At 33.0% G+C, this 20443-nt stretch overlaps 1 protein-coding gene across 1 annotated transcript in view; it reads right to left on the bottom strand.

Moving 5' to 3' along the window:
* Positions 1-6: 6 nt before the first annotated feature.
* The window catches only part of LOC139786368 (serine/threonine-protein kinase SIK3 homolog), a 25138-nt gene continuing 4701 nt past the window's right edge, over positions 7-20443 (bottom strand). The window contains exons 2-4 of the mRNA XM_071725532.1: positions 2062-2358; positions 1768-1938; positions 7-695 (exon numbers count right to left, since the gene is read on the bottom strand). Of these exons, the coding sequence (XP_071581633.1) occupies positions 678-695; positions 1768-1938; positions 2062-2358 (486 nt within the window). The 3' untranslated portion in view covers positions 7-677. The remainder of the gene's footprint in view (positions 696-1767; positions 1939-2061; positions 2359-20443) is intronic.

The following is a 20443-nucleotide window of genomic DNA, read 5'->3' as shown; positions in this document are numbered from 1 at the left end:
TCCTCCTGAGGTGCACCCGGGTGAAGTTTCCGAACGACTTCATCTCTGTCACACTGGTACAACCCGAACGTTTCCGAACAGCGTGAGCCTCGGCGGGTGCACCCGGGTGAAGTTTCCGAACGCAGCCTAGATAATACCATGTAGCCGAGGGAAGGGCTACCGTCCTTCCCCCGCAGGCAGGGGTGGGTGGGGGTGAACCTTGGTTTGCGTGGAAAATTGAAAACCCGTACCTACTGTCAATGATATAAACCTTGTTTCACCTTATATAAACAGGGTTTGGGGTGGGGTGGGGTGAGGTGGACCTCGCTTTGCGTGGAAAGTACAATGCTGTCCAGAGAAACATTCATGAGAAGTAGGTCCACCCCACCCAACCCCAACCCTGCTTATAAGATGAAACAAGGTTTATCATTGTACGGTTCGGGTTTTTAACTTTTCACGCGAAGCGAGATCCACGCCCACCCTTCCTGCTTGCGGGAGAGAGGCGGCAGCCTCTCTCCCGCCTTCATGTGTACTGTCTATATACACATATCAGCAAATTACTTCCCTTAGTATCGACACAAACTGTTATATTTCTCAAACTTTTTTTGTTCATAACTTTTAAATAAGCAATGAGAGATTAAGTTATGAGGAAAAATTACTCAGGGTCATGTTCTTGACAACATATGTCAAGGTTAAGGTCATCGAAGGTGCTTCTCCTAAAGTAAATAATTATTTATCATTATATTTGAACAATTGTACTTCTTAGAATAAAAAATATATATACAGGGTTATTCATAAGTCCATAAAACATTTTAAAAATCCATTATTCATAAACTACGCAAAAGACACTATATTTTATTACACTGAATTGGAAGTAAATTTCTAAGTTTTTTACATACCTCAACTTTACATACCTTTTACATACAAATGCTCAACATGTCTACCTTTGCAGATGTGGCAGACATTTAGACGATACTCTATTTTATTCTACACGAGTGACATGTCACAGTCAATCAGTATCACAGCCATGGTGATACAATTGCAAAATTCCGTGAGATTAGCAGGGAATGGGGACACAAAGACAGTATCCTTCACAAATCACGAGAAAAAGTCGCATAGGGTTAAATCCAGTGACCAGAACGGCCATGACACGTGTGTGGAATGAAATAGAGTGTCGTCAAGATGTCTGCTGCATCTGCAAAAATGGATACATTGAGCATTTCAGAGATATGTAAAAAACTTGGAGAATTTATGTCAATGTAATAAAATATAGTATCCGTTGCGTAGTTTATGAATGGTGGATTTTTTAATATTTAACGGACTTATGTAAATATACACGCACACGCACACGCACACGCACACAGGGTGTCCCATTTCAATCGATCACCCCCAAAAACTTTTTTATTTGTGATTCTAGAAAGAAATGGTTCAGACGAAAGTTGTTTGGTTTGAAGGGGGACGTGTGTGTGTGTGTGCGTGTGCGTGTGTGTATATATATATGTATTCATTGAGTTATTTAATCATTAATGCCCGTTTTCATCAACGTCGTTTAACTTTAACCTTAGTTTGACTCATTCTTTGTCTCTTTCTAACAGTCTCCCTTAGGTTAGTTAGACTAAGGTTAAAGTTAAACGATGTTGGTGAAAACGGACATAAGTCAATCAATCCCGTGCGCGCTGCAACGCAGCAGTGTTTGATCAAATTAATTGAACTATATATAATAGGGTTATTTACATAAGTCCCCTTTAAATATTAAAAAAAAATATGTATATAAAAACTATAACATACCCATACGTCAGCTCTTGGACCATCATAGTGTTTTCCTTCAAAAATTTCAGGTGCGGCATATGGTGGTGAACCACACCATGTACTAAGTGGAACACCAGGTGTATATTCATTACTAAATCCAAAATCAGCAAGTTTTATATTATTGTCTGCATCAAGTAACAAATTTTCAGCCTAAAAAAAGAAGAAGCAAAAGCTAATTATATGCATATAACAATATGTATACAATTTGTAATAAATTTTATTAACAATTAAGATTGTAGGACATCCAATTTCGATATAACACAACAGCTAGACCTTAAGATCTCGATGAACTACTCTTTGTTGATGCAGATAATGAACGGCAAGTACAATCTGACGGAAAATTCTTCGTGCTTCTGGTTCTGGCATTCTACCATTTCGAACAAGATGATCAAATATTTCACCTCCAGGAGCATATTCTGTCACTAAATATATCATTTTCTCCGTTTCCATTACTTGGTACAGTCTTATAATATGAGGATGTCGTAACCTTTTCATTATATGTACTTCACGAAAAATTTTTGCTAAGTTTTCCTCATTTAGTTTAGTTTTATCTATTATCTTTATAGCAACCTATAACAATATAAATACAATATCAATATAACTTAATATTCTAAAGGTAGGTGACATGCAAAAGTTTCCGATCAAAGAAATAGTTTTGATTTTTTAAAAGCAGGATTTAAAAAGAAGGAGATAGGTACGAGGGTTGTTCAAGTCAAACCGGGACTTTTAAGGGTAAAGTACGAAATAATAGGACGCATTTATAGAAATGAAAACTATATTTATTTTTCGACATAGTCTCCTGCTACATTTTTATGCACTTGCTCCGTTTCACTAACACCTGGATACCAGTAGCATAAAAAGATTTATCTGTACCGGAGCCAGAATCGGACAGCGTGTTTTACCTCATCATCAGTTCTGAAATGCTGGCCTTCCAAGAAGTTTTTTAAAGGTCCGAAAAGATGAAAATCGCTCGGAGCAAGGTCCGGACTGTAAGGAGGATGAAGCAATATCTCCCAATCAAGTTCCAATAATGAGCAAGTAGTGCGATAGGCAGTATGATGTACGGCCATCTTTAAATCGTTTGCATCATTCAAATTTTTTACTGCGGCTAATTGTCTCATCGTCGTACTGTGCTTGAAGTCTTCTGTAAATGTCCGCCGGTTTCACGTCTCCATTCATAAGAAATATCTTTATAATAATTCGCTGTTCCATATATGCGTTAACACTGTTGTCTGCCATTTTGCATAACTGATTATCAATTGACCTGAGAGAAGTACGCCGCATACCGATGATAGGAGACACTTGTCACTTACCACCATAAAAAACTCGTCGCGATCGCATAATACGCTTCAAGCACTCAGTGCTGCCAGTGCCGATGAGTTTTTCCCAATGGAAAACGCTATTATATTCTGTGCAACTAAAAGTCCCGGTTTGACTTGAACGAGCTTCGTACAACCAATATTAAATATATAAATTTATTATAAAAATGAGTTAGATGAAAGAAAGTAGTGAAACAAATAAATATTTTTATAATCTTGTACGTATTTATGTAACAAATTGCAAGTTAAATAGTCTCCGGTCACTTCGTTATATAAGAGACACAAATAATTTAACTTACAATACAGCACATTTAAGATCTTTTAGACCACGTTTTTATGGAAGTCATATCTTTTACAGCAATAATGGCAGCAAAATGTGCACTCGATTAAACACGTAACGTAATCAGAAGACGCTTTATCCTAATTTCCTACATTACATTTTTGTACATAATTCTGTCTTGTTTGAATGTTTATATTTTCGGACTCGACACTTTACTTCTTCTCACAGATATTTAATCGGATTGAAGTCCAGAGATTGAGACGGCAGTTTAAAACTTTCACATTCTCACAGGATAATAGATCCTTTGACTAACATTGATTTATATTATAACCATTGTCATGCTAAAATCCAATTTTATTTTATGGCACACATTTTTCTTTTAGTATATTAAAATACATTTGTTTCCAAGATATCTTTGTATATAATATTATCCATGATCTTGATTTCGAGTAAATCAATTTTTTCATAGAAAAATTCCTTAAACCACAATGTTTTCTCCACTATATTTCACAATTGAAGTTTAATATCTGAAATTACTGTTGGAAAATAATTCTCGCGCCACACCGAACGCACGAATCCCGTGTCTTATTGAGAGCGCGGTCTAATGATTAGCGATCTTAGACTAGAATCATGTAAACAGGACGATAGGAACCTTTATAGGCACGTGCTCGCGAGGAATAACTCTCTCTCTCTCTCATAGGCGACGGATCAGGTAGCATAGGACTCCGAAGTGAGCTGACCGGGGTGGCGTAATTTCAGATAAGTACACGGCGAGTCTGATCAGAGCGGTTATCAGAGCGGTATTATTGTAAAGCGTGATTGGTTATTATAAAGCGAAAGACTCTGATTAGCAATTAGAATTTAGAATCAGTTTAATTTTTGTAAAGAGAGAGCCACGCGTATACCACGCGTGCATCACGTGGTCGACACCACGTTCTTTCATAGATTGAATAAAATAATTTTTTTGTTTGCAACACTGCGTGAAATTCTTAATTTCAACAATTACTTCTAATACTAATTGAACGTTGCATATGTGTTCTATTGCTTCCGAATAAGTCAAAATTTAATTCATTAAAAATGCCTTTTTTTTAATTTTCAGCGATACATTGAATATCGATGGTCTTTTATTCTCCCGACTGCTGCCAACCTTCGGTTGGCGAAGACGAGGGAGTATGCGTTTCACCGAGGCCGAATCTTTGTTATTAAATCTTCTCATTCATTAATACTTTGACGTTTATTTCATAAAAAAAATCCATGTTTTATTTCATAAAACCATTAACATAACCATTAACATAACATAAAACCATTAACATTGACAACTTTTTCTCACCTAATTTGCATATAATATAGACCATATTTTTGTTTATCTACAATAAATTTTCATTTTAACGATACAATTAATTCTACTCAATAGTTTCTTTCATCTAAAACTTCGTAGACGTTTTTCTTTTAAACATCCCATATAATATTTCGTAATTATATTATTTATGGTTTCGATTTTCCCACTGACAATAAAGTAATGCCACAAGAAGAATTTCCGTCTTCGACAATCTCCATCTTTGATCATTTTTTTCCATATCTCAATTAATGTATATCGAGCCATATTATCAGTTCTATGATCTGCAGTCAACTATAATATAATATAAATAATTCTAGTTATTTCCACAATATATGATATTGTTTATATATAAACATTTAAAGTAAGGCTGTTATTTTTGACAACTTTGAAGCTTCGTATAAGCTTCGAAAGAATTCAAAGCTTCGAAGTTAACTTCAAACTTTCGAAGCTTCGAATATCGAATCCTTCGAAGCAAATTACCAGTCTTAATTCGGGTTCCTAATACCCGTACGATGAAATTTGCTTCGAAGGATTCGATATTCGAAGCTTCGAATTTTTCGAAGTTTCGAAGTTGTCAAAAATAACAGCCCTAGTCCTTATATGATTATAATCATGTTTAATTATAGATTTTGTGTTTTTATGAGTAAAGTCACAAATTTTACATCTCACAGATACTGCAGATATGTCAGATATTTAGCTACTTAACCTTCTATTACAGCAATGATTTCGAATATACCGTAATACCACGTTACTGAGAGTAAAATCCCATGCCAGACTGTAAATTTACTGTACAGAAATAAAATTTAAGTAGGTACATGTATATAATGTTATGAATGAATTTAACAATACTAGGAGCTAATTTACAAATGATCTGTAAAAATACCAGATTCAGTTAATTTTTCATAAAATTTCTGTATTTTCAATTTAAAAAAACAATGCAAATTTGAAATTAAAAAACTATAAAAATTCAGTAAATTTCCCCCCAAAATAAATAAATTTTCTTTGTAAATTTGCATCAATTTTTATCAGTGTATATATATATATGGCGCATTCTATGCCAAATCACCGAGGATTTTCTTCGACCATTTTTGATTTGGCAGAAATTTTTTTGTGTTTTTATACTAAATGAAAGTAGCTTCCATGACTTTTTTTAGATTTTCATATCTACCCATACTTAAGTTATCGATTTTTTCAAAAAAATGTTTAAAATTTCAAATGCCTGTAACTTTAAGAAGAAAAATATTGTAAAAAATGAGGTAATCTTTTTTTTCGTTTTTTACTGTACTTTTCAAAGAAAATATCAAAAAAATTTTTAATGGGCAATATGACTGTTTTTTTTTAGGATTTAAGTAAAAAATTTTTTTTTTTTTAATGCAACCGTTTTGATTTTTTTCAAAAAAATCTCAAATCCTAGACTTAGTTTCGAAATTTTTAAGCCATTGATGAAGATGGGATTTCAATAACTTCGATTTTTTAAGAAACTTTTTCTTTATTTTTTTTCGAAAATAATTTTTTTTAAACTAAGATACTCTACCGATGGCTATAAAAAATTTTGATAAATTTATATACAGCAATCCTGAAATTTCGATCTATAGATAAAGAGGAAATTCGAATATTTTCTATTTTTTAATTGCATTTTTACTTATTTTTATTATTGAGGTACTTTTTTTATAATGGAATATTATAAATTGGGGAACTTAACGGATAGCATGTGACAATTAAATCATATAGTTAATATATATGGGACATTCCATGTCAACCGGAACAGCGCCGTGTCCAAAATTTGAGAGAGTTTAAAAATTTTTTCCAGGGTGCAAAATTTATGTAAACATATAAGCTTTCGAATACCGAGTGCGCATTTGAAAAAATTCAAAATGGCGGCCTTAGTATGGCGCCTAGAATGCAGAGAGTCACATAATAAAAAGTTATAACTTAAAATTTCTAATTGAAAAAAATATGGTCATATTCTGCGTCAAATTTGAAGTATAAATGTGACAATTAAATCATATAGTTAATATATATATTTTTTATTTATTATGTTTATTTTTATTTTTATTTTATTATCGAATAAATCTGATTGCTATTTTCACAGATAATATACGTGTTTTTTTTTCATTAACTATATGATTTAATTGTCACATGCTATCCGTCAAGTTCCCCAATTTATAATATTCCATTATAAAAAAAAGTACTTCAATAATAAAAATAAGTAAAAATGCAATTAAAAAATAGAAAATATTCTAATTTCCTCTTTATCTATAGATCGAAATTTCAGGATTGCTGTCTATTATCAAATTTTTTTATAGCCATCGGTAGAGTCTATCTTATTAAAAAAAAAAAATTATTTTCAAAAAAAATGAAGAAAAAGTTTCTTAAAAAATCAAAGTTATTGAAATCACATCTTCATCAATGGCTTAAAAATTTCGAAACTAAGTCTAGGATTTGTGAGATTTTTTTGAAAAAAAATCAAAATGGTTGCATTAAGAAAAAAACATATTTTTACTTAAATCCTAAAAAAAAACAGTCATATTGCCCATTAAAAATTTTTTCGATATTTTCTTTGAAAAGTACAGTAAAAAACGAAAAAAAAAGATTCTCACACTTTACAATATTTTTTTTCTTCTTAAAGTTACAGGCATTCAAAATTTTAAACTGCATTTTTTTTTAAATCCATAACTTAAGTATGGGTAGAGATAAAAATCTAAAAAAAATCATAGAAGTTACTTTCATTTAGTATAAAAACACAAAAAAATTTCTGCCAAATCAAAAATGGTCGAGGAAAATCCTCGGTGATTTGGCATAAAATGTACCATATATACAGGGTGTCCCATTTTAACTTGGACAGCAAAATATCTCAAAAACTAAGCTCCACATACAAAAATGTTTCAGACAAAAGTTGTATGGTTTCAAGGGGGACATAAGATGGTACCATTGGTTTGACCTTGGATGGTCGTTTAAAGCTCACATAAACGACACCTTTAATTTCTTAAATGGAAACCCCTATTTTTCAATGCATATTCTTGTAGCTAATCTCGAGAGCTTTTCAAAACACTATAATAAAGTATTTTTTCGTTAAGAACTTTTGGAATTATGAGGCTTGAAAGTTCTAGTATTTTGACATAAATTACAAAATATCTTGTAAAACATTAAGTTTTCGGTAATGTTACCTTAATACTTTTATGCACAGAATAATGAGACAAATCAATTGGGATGAAAAAAAGACAGTTGCTTTTAAGAAAAAGTATGCAGATGCGTGTTGCAAATTACATATTTTTTCTTAAAGGAACTGTGCCTTTTTTCATACCAATTGATTCGTCTCATTATTCTGTGCATAAAAGTATTAAGGTAACATTACCGAAAACTTAATGTTTTACAAGATATTTTGTATTTTATGTCAAAATACTAGAACTTTCAAGCCTCATAATTCCAAAAGTTCTTAATGAAAAAATACTTTATTATAGTGTTTTGAAAAGCTCTCGAGATTAGCTACAAGAATATGCATTGAAAAATAGGGGTTTCCATTTAAGAAATTAAAGGTGTCGTTTACGTGAGCTTTAAACGACCATCCAAGGTCAAACCAATGGTACCATCTTATGTCCCCCTTGAAACCATACAACTTTTGTCTAAAACATTTTTGTATGTGGAGCTTAGTTTTTGAGATATTTTGCTGTCCAAGTTAAAATGGGACACCCTGTATATGTACAGAAAATGTATGGAATACCCCATATATATCTCAGGATATGTATATATATATATATATATATATATATATATATATATATATGTATATATACAGGGTGGCCCATTTTAAAAGAGCCAAGCAAATATCTCGAAAAATATGAAAGATACGAAAAAACATTTCAGACAAAAGTTGTTTGGTTCGAAGGGGGACATAAGATCGTGCCATTGATGTGACCTTGGATTGTTATTTGAAGGTCACATGAAGGTCACTTTCAATTTCTTAAATGAAAACCCCCATTTTTCATTGCATATTTTTATAGCTTATGTCGAGAGTTTTCCAAAACACTATAATAAAGTATTTTTTTATCAAGTACTTTTCGAGTTATGAGGTTTGAAAAAGTGTACCACGTATTGCACGGTCGGATTTACACCTCTGTTTTGTGCGTGTGTGCGTGCGTGTGCGTGTGCGTGTAAATATACACAAAAAATAACTTTTTCTCTGTAGGTTTTTAATGCTAAACAAGAAATAAATCTTGTTGATTATATTTTATGACTAAATGCAATTTATTTTAAACTTACACCAAGGGAAGTACGACAACAAGGGAAGTGGACTACTCGTATAGAAAATTTGTCCAAGCTCAGATACCACCATCTTGGGCTAAAAATAAAAGGGCTGGCTCGATTGGTCTTAGTCGATTTTAAAAAGACACCCAATTTTATCTATTCGTACCCCAAAAGCAACAAGTCTCGCAAGAGTATCAGCATTTAACCCAACCACTATTAAAAGATTTTTTGACAATTTAAAGAAAATCTTCTAGACAAACATCTCTTTACACCCGATGAAATTTGGAATTGTAATGAGACTGGAAACAGTCCAAAAACCAACAAAGATCGTTGGTAAAAAAGGTGAGCGTCAGACTGGTCGGATAATTTCGGGTGAGCGGGGTAAACTTGTTATCATGATCGTCGCTGTAAATGCTATTGGCCATTCGACACCTCCATATTTTGTTTTTCCTAGAGTTAAATACGCGAATTTTTTTGTGGAAAATGAGCCAGTAGGTACTGCTAGTAGCGTGAATTCTAGTGGCTGGATAAAGGAGGATATTTTCGTAAAATTTCTCAAGCACTTTGCCGTGTTCAGTAGATGCTAGGGCTGTTACTTTTGACAACTTCGAAGCTTCAAATATCGAAACCTTCGAAGCAAATTACCAGCCCTAATATGGATCCCGTTCAATGATGGAAATCACATGAAAAAAAATTTCCACAGCTAGCTTTGTTGGCGAAAAAATACTTATGCATTCCCGCGATATCCGTTGCATTGGAGAGAATTTTCTCAACTGCGGGCAATATTGTTTCGCCACAACGGAGCTGCATAGTCTCTAAAAATGTATCAACAAATGATTTTTTTTTTAACAAGTTTGGTAATTATGCATTTTAGGGGAGGCACCTCCGATGACCTTGACCTTGACATATGTTGTCAAGGTCACCCTCCTGAGTGACCTTCAGAAAGTTTTAGCCGGTGCTCGTTTTTTATTAAAAAGTTATAAACAAAAAAGTTTGAAAAATGTAGCAGTTATTTTGAGTACTAATAGACATAAATGACTGATATTTATGTGGAAATAGTACATGTATGAACGAAGGAAAATTATTTAAAGCAGTGAATTGTTGGTATATTGAAAGAAAAGTTATTTAAAGCAGAGAATAGTTGGTATATTGAAAAGTATATATACAATTGTATATGTTAGAAAGCACAAACGAAAGAAAGCGCAATGTCAAAGATAGGTTTCGTTATTTAAATCACGAAGTAAGTCTTTTAATTTTTGATAACTATATTAAATATATGTATATTTATTAAATGTCTTTCATAAATTTGTAGGAATTTGGACGAGATCGACGTAGTCGTGTTTATAGTTACCACGTTTATGTCAAAGAAATGTTAGATTTAAATTTCGAACCACGTAAAAATTAATATATGTATTAAAAAGAGAATAATAAAAGGTAATAATGTATTTACATACTGTTATTTCAATTAAATGATTAAAGCAAAGAACAGTTTATGCTTTTGATTAAAGCAGGGAATACTTTATATTTATGCTTTCTAACATATACAATTGTATATATACTTTTCAATATACCAACTATTCTGTGCTTTAAGGGGTTATATACAGTTAGAATTTTCAAAAATTTGAATTTTGGTTTATTGCATTTTCGTAATGTACATGTATTCAAGTATATACTCTGAAAATTTCAAGTCGATCCGACAAATATTCTCGAAGGTACACGCACATTTGTAAAGACGCCTCAGAGCGTTTAAAAGCAGGTAGCAGAGACCAGAGGGAAGAATGGTCCGCAGACAGCATCAAATTGAACTTTTAGAAGCTGCCGAAGGATCAGAGGGCTTACTGTATGGAATAGATGACTCGATGTAAGTTGAAAAAAATTTTATACTACGTATAAAGTGCTCTTGAAACTTTTAAACGCGTTTATCTCAAAACTGTGTTTTCAAAGTCGGTGACCAAGATTTCTCGGAAACGGCTGAACCGATCGGGCTCAAATTTTTACACAAGCTTTATAAATATATTTTTTAGTAATTGATCGAAGGATTTTACTCGTCGATAAATATTTTCCATTTTATAAACAATTTAAGGCCAAAATTTATAGCAAAAATCGAAATTTTTTGTTTAAGAAGCCGCCATTTTTGTTAAAATTAATATTTTGCTTATTCCTTCGATTAAATACTAGATAATATATTATATTAACGAAATCTTTTTGCTTTTTTGATTTCAGATGATTCAGTCCAGAGATAAAGTGGTCACCGCAAGACACCTTTTTTTAGAGATGCTCCCGGACGTCGGCTATAGCGGCCTTAAAAATCATTATTTTTAAACAAAAAAATTTGAGAATATACTTAAAAGTGACTACAATAAGTGTGTAAAATTTTGTGTTTTTAAATTAAAATGCCTTTCCAGGATAAATTCTTAAAAAATCGCTTTTTTTTCGGCTTCCTAACTGTATATATATAACCCCTTAAATAACTTTTCTTTCAATATACCAACAATTCACTACTTTAAATAATTTTCCTTCGTTCATACATGTACTATTTCCACATAAATATCAGTCATTTATGTCTATTAGTACTCAAAATAACTGCTATATTTTTCAAACTTTTTTTGTTTATAACTTTTTAATAAAAAACGAGCGCCGGCTAAAACTTTCTGAAGGTCACTCAGGAGGGTGACCTTGACAACATATGTCAAGGTCAAGGTCATCGGAGGTGCCTCCCCTAAAATGCATAATTACCACAAGTTTTTATTAGTGACAATAAAACCATTTTGTTTTATTATCACTAATTTATTATATTTGTATTAGTGATAATTAAACCATACTTTTATTTTTTTAACAAAAAATATATAGTTTAAAAATAATTTAGTTTAAAAACAATTAACAATTTTTAATTAGATTAAAAGTAAAATGTGCTGAACAATTCGATAAATTTTATTTTGAAAAATGCGCGATTAAAGTGACAGTATTAACACAATTTGAATCTCTGACGTAACAAAATATTATAACTTGGTAAATGTTTCAAATTTTAACAAGCGTTTTATTTTAAAAAATATAAAAAGTTCAACCTTCAATAAAAATTAATAAAAAAAATTGATTTTTTGAAAGTTTAAAAGTAATGTCCACTTTTAAAAACTATCTTATTCACTTATATACAACGAACGCTATTCTCGACAACTATTCTTTTTAAATATATATATTTTTTAAATAAGATAGTATATAAATATTAATTGCAATACTAACCTTTTAAGTGATAAATAAACTTCAAACAACAATAGCATGTTGAGGACAAATATCAGTATGTGTTATTTGATAATTTCAGAACGGGAAATATTTCCGAAAACTCGCTTCATGTTTCAGTAAAAACCGCTTGATTTTTTATTTAAAACTCTTCTATATTAAATATGTAATAATTCATGTTATGATACTTTAAAATTTTAATTTCAAAAAAATTATTTTTTGAGCACATATATTAATTAATTCTTTTTATTTACAATATTTTTAGCGTCCTCTAAATGAATTCGCCATTCACACAAATATATTTTTCGAAACTTCGAATATCGAAACCTTCGAAGCAATCACCAGTCCTAGTAGATGCTCGAAAGAAAGGCCCGTCCTTTTTCTGTCACTTAGATAATCACTCATCGCTCATAAGTGTTGCAGCAATAAATTTTGCGCGTGAAAACGGCATAATAATGTTGTTTCCTCTCCCGCACTGTAGTAACAAAGTGTAGCCGTTAGATGTGTCTATGTACGGGCCTTTTAAGAAAGCTTACAATACCGCGTGTAATAATTGGATCACAAATAATCCTGGAAAAATGATGACATATCACAATATTCCAGGGATCGTCAAAATGGCTATTTCCAGTATCGCCAGTATCCATTACACCAACAAACATTGTTGCAGGCTTCAAGAAGACAGGAATTCATCCGTTTAATTTAGAAATATTCAACGAATCAGATTTCTTGCCAGCTAGCGTAACTGATAGGCCTATATCCATCGGCGAAACAGATTTAGTAGCTGTTGAAAGTGTCAATGAGTCAGTTATTGACGATACCAAATCACATGCTCTTGCAAAATTGGCACCTCTTCCTAATCAGCAGCAAACTAGTACCGCCAGTAACTACACCAGGACCAAGCTTGCGACCCTCCACTAGTAAGGCTGCGTTCGGAAACGCTACCCTGAAGGAAGACTCGGGTGAATAGTGGTGGGGGCAGGGTGTACCCCGGGTGTAAGTCTGAACGGCAAATAAGTAATAAAACATGGCGGATAAAAGGCAATCCCGAGAAAATATTATTGTATCCTGCGCCATGACTACTGGACAAGAATCGATAATCAGGATAGCTTTAAATAGTTTATATCCAGATAGTAATGACACAGTATAATATCTACTTATGCTGTGGTAATGATGAGCCGCTGAGTGTTTCTAGAACTTCTACTTCCTTTTAGTAAAATTAATGGTGCAATCACCAAATAACGATGAAATAATATATTTTTTAATTTAAAATTATCAGTTATTAGGGGAGACCGGGGTAAACTCGACACAATTTTTTCAAAGGCAATTTTCAACAATTAATTAATCAAACAAATTTAATGGTACACATTTAAAAAATGTTCCTTCAGGTACAAAATTGCTTAAGGGCCAGCGCACGAACATTGCCGTAGCGTCTTACGCCTTACGTGAGAATCTTGCGTTACGCGACACGCAAGCCAATCTTACGGCAACGCACAAAGAAGAACGTAACGTAATTAGTCTTAAGTTACGTACGTTACATTACGCTTTTCTTCGTACGTTGCCGCAAGATTGGCTTGCGTGTCACGTAACGCAAGATTCTCACGTAAGGCGTAAGACGCTACGGCAATGTTCGTGCGCTGGCCCTAAGGAAATTTTGCTGTAGGGGAGACCGGGGCCTAACCGTCAGTTTTTTTTCGGTGCCGATTTTTAACAAGAAAATAAATAATTTTAGTTAAATGTGGTATACCACTGTAAAGAGTGAACCTTTAGCTACAAAATTTATATAGGAAATTTTTATCTACGTCGCTTTGTTTAACCGGTATAGAGCAAAAACGACAACGGTGGAAAAATTGAAATCTCAAAAATGCCGGGGTTTAACCGTCACACTGCATTTTCAATACATATACGTACATCTAATCCTGAAAAATGATAGGATACATCTTAATAATTGTTTTTTAAGAGAAAAATATAAAAATTTATTCAAAATTTTTATGCGAAACATTATTAAAAAATAGTTACGAGGGTTTCTCTTTCCGCAGAAGTCACTCGCCCGACTTGTTTCACTCCTCGACGTCCGATGACTCCATTCGGTGTCTGAACGGTTGTAATTCCCGTCTCATCCATATTCCATATGCAGTGAGCCTGGAAATGCCCGAGAATGCCTTGAAAATGCACCCGGACTGCTTACTGACGGATTAACCCCAAACACAAGTTTCAGGTTTGATCGCCCACGAAATATTAGACATCAACGATAATGAAAAAACTACACTGGATTCGTGTTCAGCATGCATTACTCTTTATAATCACGTACCTCGAGATTTGGAGAGCAAATATTATTGCAGATATTACAAAATTTCCACGCGCAGAAAATGTAACTTTCACCTTCCGAAAACACGTTTGCCCTCGTAAAAATCATAACACGGCAGGTAACCTGCCGAAACTCCGTTGGGGTCACATGGGTACCATAAGCAGCGTTTACAATGTTAATAGCGAGTTCGCACAATATACAGGTTCCGAGATATTTGATTTGACGGTTCAACCCCGGCGACGGTTAGGCCCCGGTCTCCCCTACGTCGCTTAGTTTTGCCCCCCAAGAAAGGAAAAGTGACGCAAAGACAAATTTTCAAATTGAAAAATGCCGGGGCAAACTCGACACTTTGCCTTATCGACACAATTTGATCTGAAACTTATTTTTTATTGTCTGAAACTAAACATACATTGTTTATCGTGTATTTAGAAAGTAAAAAAATTCGGAATTAAGTAAAACAATCATTGGAAATAATGAGAACAAAAATTATTGAACATTCAATTATTTTCATCTAAACTCATGTCTGAAAAACAATTTATGCAGGTAAATTCGCGATTATGAGACGTGCGCACACATTTGTCAGGCCATATAGCTGCATGACAAGGATCGTTTGTTATTGGGAGCCGATAAAACGACGTGGTGTCGACTTTGCCCCGAACGTTGTTTTCATTTTTGTTACTCCAAAAATATAAAAACTTTGAAAATATGCAAAAACTATTATCGAATTCGTATAAAGCATCGAATTTCCATCAAAATCACATACCGGTAGATTCGCAAAAATAAAGCTCGATGAAAGAGTAGAAATTTTCGAGAGATCAGAAAAATTACTTTTCACCATTAAAAACGCTTGTCGCGCTAAAAATTACACCATAACTCAGAATGTCACCAAATTCCGTTGATAATACTGGCACATAAAGACGCATTTACAGTAGGAAAGGCAAGTTTCTACGATATATTTAAATTGACAAAAAGCCTAGTGTCAAGTTTGCCCCGGTTTCCCCTACTTTACAAAAGGAGTGTAAAATATATCGATCGCTTAAGCAACTGTTAAGATATACCTACATAAGATGAATTATTAATTAATATGAATAATAGAAAAACATAATCCGTAATTAGCGTCAAGATATTATTAAACGTAGATAAAATCTGATAATAAATTAGCGGTATAAGGCAATAGAATATAATCAACCTTACTTAAATCCAACTAATCAGAGTTATTATAAGTTAACATGTTCGACCAATTATACCATTAAAATGTTTAGCCAAATATCTTTATTAGTTTTTTTAGTAAACTTGAAAAAAGCGTAAAGTCCAGACAGATAGCCCTGGTCTCTCCTTAACCAGGGTATCCCATTTTAATCTTTCCACACAATTATCTCCTGAACTATTTGTTTTTCAAAAAAATATTTCAAATAAAACTTACTCTGTTTCGAGGGGGACATCTCATTATAGACACAAGTTTTGTCTATGTGAAGGTACCTCTGAGATTTCAAGGTAATCTTTGGTTTTTCTTTTATATATAAAAACCCCTATTTTTTATTGTACCATTATTTAAAAAAGCAAAGATTACCTTAAAATCTTAGAGGCACCTCCATTTAGACAAGATTTGTGTCTATAATAAGATGTCCTTTTCGAAACAGAGTAAGTTTTATTCAAAATATTTTTTTCGAAAAACGAATAGTACAAAAGATAATTACGTGGAAAGATTAAAATGGGATACCCTGTATATCATTATAGAAAAAGGATAAAGGAGGAAAGTAAATTGATCAATTTAATCATTTACATTGCAACAAAAGTCACGGAAAATCTCAGAAAATGCGCCGTTATAAGTTTAAGTAATTAAAAAAAAATTATAAACTAATAATTTTGACTGTTTTGGTTATTATGTGTGTGTATATATGTGATTATTATTATGTATGTGTTAAACTTCCTTTTCGCAAAAAAAATCCTTTTTTTTTATTTGACATGTTCGTTTGACACAATCTTGATATTCTTTTGATTAATTTTTGTATAATTTCTTTTTTAATCACATTTTTAATCACATTTTTTTGTATAGTTTCTGTTATAATATATGATATACATCAGATCTTTTATAAATTTTCCAATCTTTTTTAAAAACTGGACCCTTTTTTATGTATAGTTTTGTCTTTCCAAAAATTTGATTGCATTTAAATCTGTCGATTGAAGAGTCCAATCAATATGTTGTACAATTCTTTTGCGGTCTTCCAAGTACTTTTTACAAAACTGTAAAATATATTTTACATCATTATGCACTTGCATTATAAACCTATCTATTAATTGCTTATTTGAAAGAAAGGCATGATTTTCGTGAATTTCTTTGTATTTCTTTCTTGAGAATACAATTGATACGAAATGAATGCCTTACTTCTTTTATAGATATTCTCATATTACTATAAGTCACTTCCATATTTTACTATTAGCACAATGCAGTCTAGGCATATGTCGAATAAAAATATGCCGAAGATTTTAAATTTTAATTCATCGATCCAGAGAACGTTGCCCCAGTCATCTAGTGATCAGTCTTTTGTCGTTTAGCCTTAAAATTGTTGTATTTCATTATTCTTAGATACATAGTTTCATTGATAGTTTTTTCGTAACAACATGATCGTGAAGATTATATTGCACCAGATGTCTTTTTTCTCTTGCTACAGTTACTGATTCTTTGCGGCTTTCATTGATATTGAATTTTTGGTGCAATTAGAAGTCTATTTCGTTGATTTATGACTTTGCTATAGGGGAGACCGGGGCCTAACCGTCAGTTTTTTTTCGGTGCCGATTTTTAACAAGAAAATAAATAATTTTAGTTAAATGTGGTATACCACTGTAAAGAGTGAACCTTTAGCTACAAAATTTATATAGGAAATTTTTATCTACGTCGCTTTGTTTAACCGGTATAGAGCAAAAACGACAACGGTGGAAAAATTGAAATCTCAAAAATGCCGGGGTTTAACCGTCACACTGCATTTTCAATACATATACGTACATCTAATCCTGAAAAATGATAGGATACATCTTAATAATTGTTTTTTAAGAGAAAAATATAAAAATTTATTCAAAATTTTTATGCGAAACATTATTAAAAAATAGTTACGAGGGTTTCTCTTTCCGCAGAAGTCACTCGCCCGACTTGTTTCACTCCTCGACGTCCGATGACTCCATTCGGTGTCTGAACGGTTGTAATTCCCGTCTCATCCATATTCCATATGCAGTGAGCCTGGAAATGCCCGAGAATGCCTTGAAAATGCACCCGGACTGCTTACTGACGGATTAACCCCAAACACAAGTTTCAGGTTTGATCGCCCACGAAATATTAGACATCAACGATAATGAAAAAACTACACTGGATTCGTGTTCAGCATGCATTACTCTTTATAATCACGTACCTCGAGATTTGGAGAGCAAATATTATTGCAGATATTACAAAATTTCCACGCGCAGAAAATGTAACTTTCACCTTCCGAAAACACGTTTGCCCTCGTAAAAATCATAACACGGCAGGTAACCTGCCGAAACTCCGTTGGGGTCACATGGGTACCATAAGCAGCGTTTACAATGTTAATAGCGAGTTCGCACAATATACAGGTTCCGAGATATTTGATTTGACGGTTCAACCCCGGCGACGGTTAGGCCCCGGTCTCCCCTATCGAGCTTCTTGGCTAATGGTCACTTTCATTCTCCTTGGTTTTTTCTATCTCGCAAACTTGTTGCCATTTATTACTTAGATGCAATATTTATATTTTGGAATATCTTGATTTGTAAACTATCTCTTTCTTACATAGTAATTATACACAGGTTTTAATAATAAACTGTGTTCTTTGTATCATTTAAAGTCATTTTTTTCTTTTACGACCCTTGTACATCAACATATAATCTGCGGCTGGATTTGATGTTAGGCCTATCACACACAAAATAACATAGCTGCATATGCATAACATAAGACTGCATATGCATAACTAAAACTAATGAGCATCTAGTCATACTGATTTATATAACATAGCATGCTTTATGTTAGATGCTCATTGGTCTAGACAGTCTTATGTATATGCAGCTGTCATTTTGTGTGACAGACCCATATATGTAATAAGACTACATTGCCAGTTGGATCGGAAAAAGGCCGAAAACATCACGGTACAGACAATATCATTCTCTCTGTCTGGCAGAGGACTTTATTCGCTATGCGCATGCGCGACAATTCTCTCAATAAAAGAAAGTAAGGATGCTAACTCACGTGCTTTGCGCACAACGGACAAAGTAACTTTTTTTCTGTCTCACTTCATCGGTGACCCTTCCACTTATGGAGACTGGCAATATAATCTTATTACAAATATGGGCAAGCCGTAGGCCTTATAAGAAATATTTTTTTATAAAAAATGACGAGCAATAACAAAACATAATCATTAAATAGTTATACAAACTACCCAGATAGCAACATGTCTGCATTGTTGCTGGCATGTTGCCGACAACATAGTATGTGTTGCTAGCAGAATTGTGGCAACTGAGTCCACATTTGTCGACAAGTTAATGCCTTCACGAGATAACAATTTTGTGTAGCAACTTGCCAGCAACTTGTTGGCAACTTATGCTGCGGTCTAAAATCGTCTGATTCAAAATTCGAGCTGTTGCTGTCATGTTGCTGTAATAATTCATAGGATCACACAATGCTGTCATATTGTTAGCAACGCGAACTAAAGATGCTGCTCTCTTGCCGACAAATTACTGGCAATACATATATCCAATGTTGCCTGTGTGTTGCTTCAAATATTAAATTACTCGAAATCAATTGAAGCAAATGTACGGCAAGTTGCCAGCATCATAAGCAATCACAGGTTTACGCGATTTTGCTCAGACACGCTTTGCTATCTGGGTATTTGAAATAACAAAAAACTTGTAGCAAAAGTCAAGTGATTAAATCTAAGACTGCTTGTTTTTGTCTAAAAAGAGCTTTATTTTCTAGCATATGTGTAATTTATGTCTGTTAAGTTAGCACCCCCATCGAACAAAATCGAAATAACACATATGCAGAAATTAAGTGCTCTTTGTGCTAATTGTGTGTTCTATTTACGATTTTTGTGCTCAAACGATTTTGCGGGAAATTGCAATTATAAGTGGGGATGCTGGCTTAACGTGAGTTAGCATTCCCACTCATTAAAATTATATGTAAAATCAAAAACTCAGTATTCTAGATGTTCTTTTTATGTGCTTTCACACAAAAGCCTTAAACAAAATTAGCCTATCTGTAATAGTTTAAAAGATATACACCAAAAAAGATCTATACACCATTGATATAAGAGTATAGTGTCAGTTAAAATACAGATAGCGAAATAATTCTTGCCTTAAAATGTTTCTCAACTAATGTGCTCTCGAAATATGCACAATGAGATTTTCATGCTCATCCCCTTTGGCCAATAAATCGCCCCGAACGTGAGCACCACCATACGTACAAGAGTAAAGTATCAGTTAAAATACAAATAGCAAATTTGTTTTTGTCTGAAAATGTTTGTCGATTTATGTGCTTTCGAAATATGTGCAATAAGATTTTTTTGCTTATCCCCTTCGGCTGGTACTCTTGTAAGTATGGTGGTGCTCATGTTCGGGAAAGATTTGTCAGCCGAAAAATTAACTCTTTATCAAAATATAAGTTTCCATTTTCCATCAATGCATCCGGATACCTAAGTATACCTACTATCTAGGAGAGACTAGAGCTAGTTGTTACACTGTTTTGGTAATTTTTTGTAGCCAACCTATGAATCAGATAAATAGGTAGCAAAGAGATTTATCAAAAGCTATATATTTACAAAAGCTACATGTTACAAAAGCTATATATTACAAATATCTTTTTTATGTAAAGTTTTAATCTAATATATTTATCTGATATTATTAAAAATATCAGAAGGCGATACTTGTTACCT

The sequence above is a fragment of the Temnothorax nylanderi genome, unplaced genomic scaffold (genome assembly GCF_030848795.1).
Source record: "Temnothorax nylanderi isolate EJ_2023f unplaced genomic scaffold, tnyl_v1.0 TNYL_tig1020_pilon, whole genome shotgun sequence".
Lineage (NCBI taxonomy): Eukaryota > Metazoa > Arthropoda > Insecta > Hymenoptera > Formicidae > Temnothorax > Temnothorax nylanderi.
The sequence above is the reverse complement of the archived record's forward strand: the minus strand, read 5'-3'. Positions and strand labels throughout refer to the sequence as shown.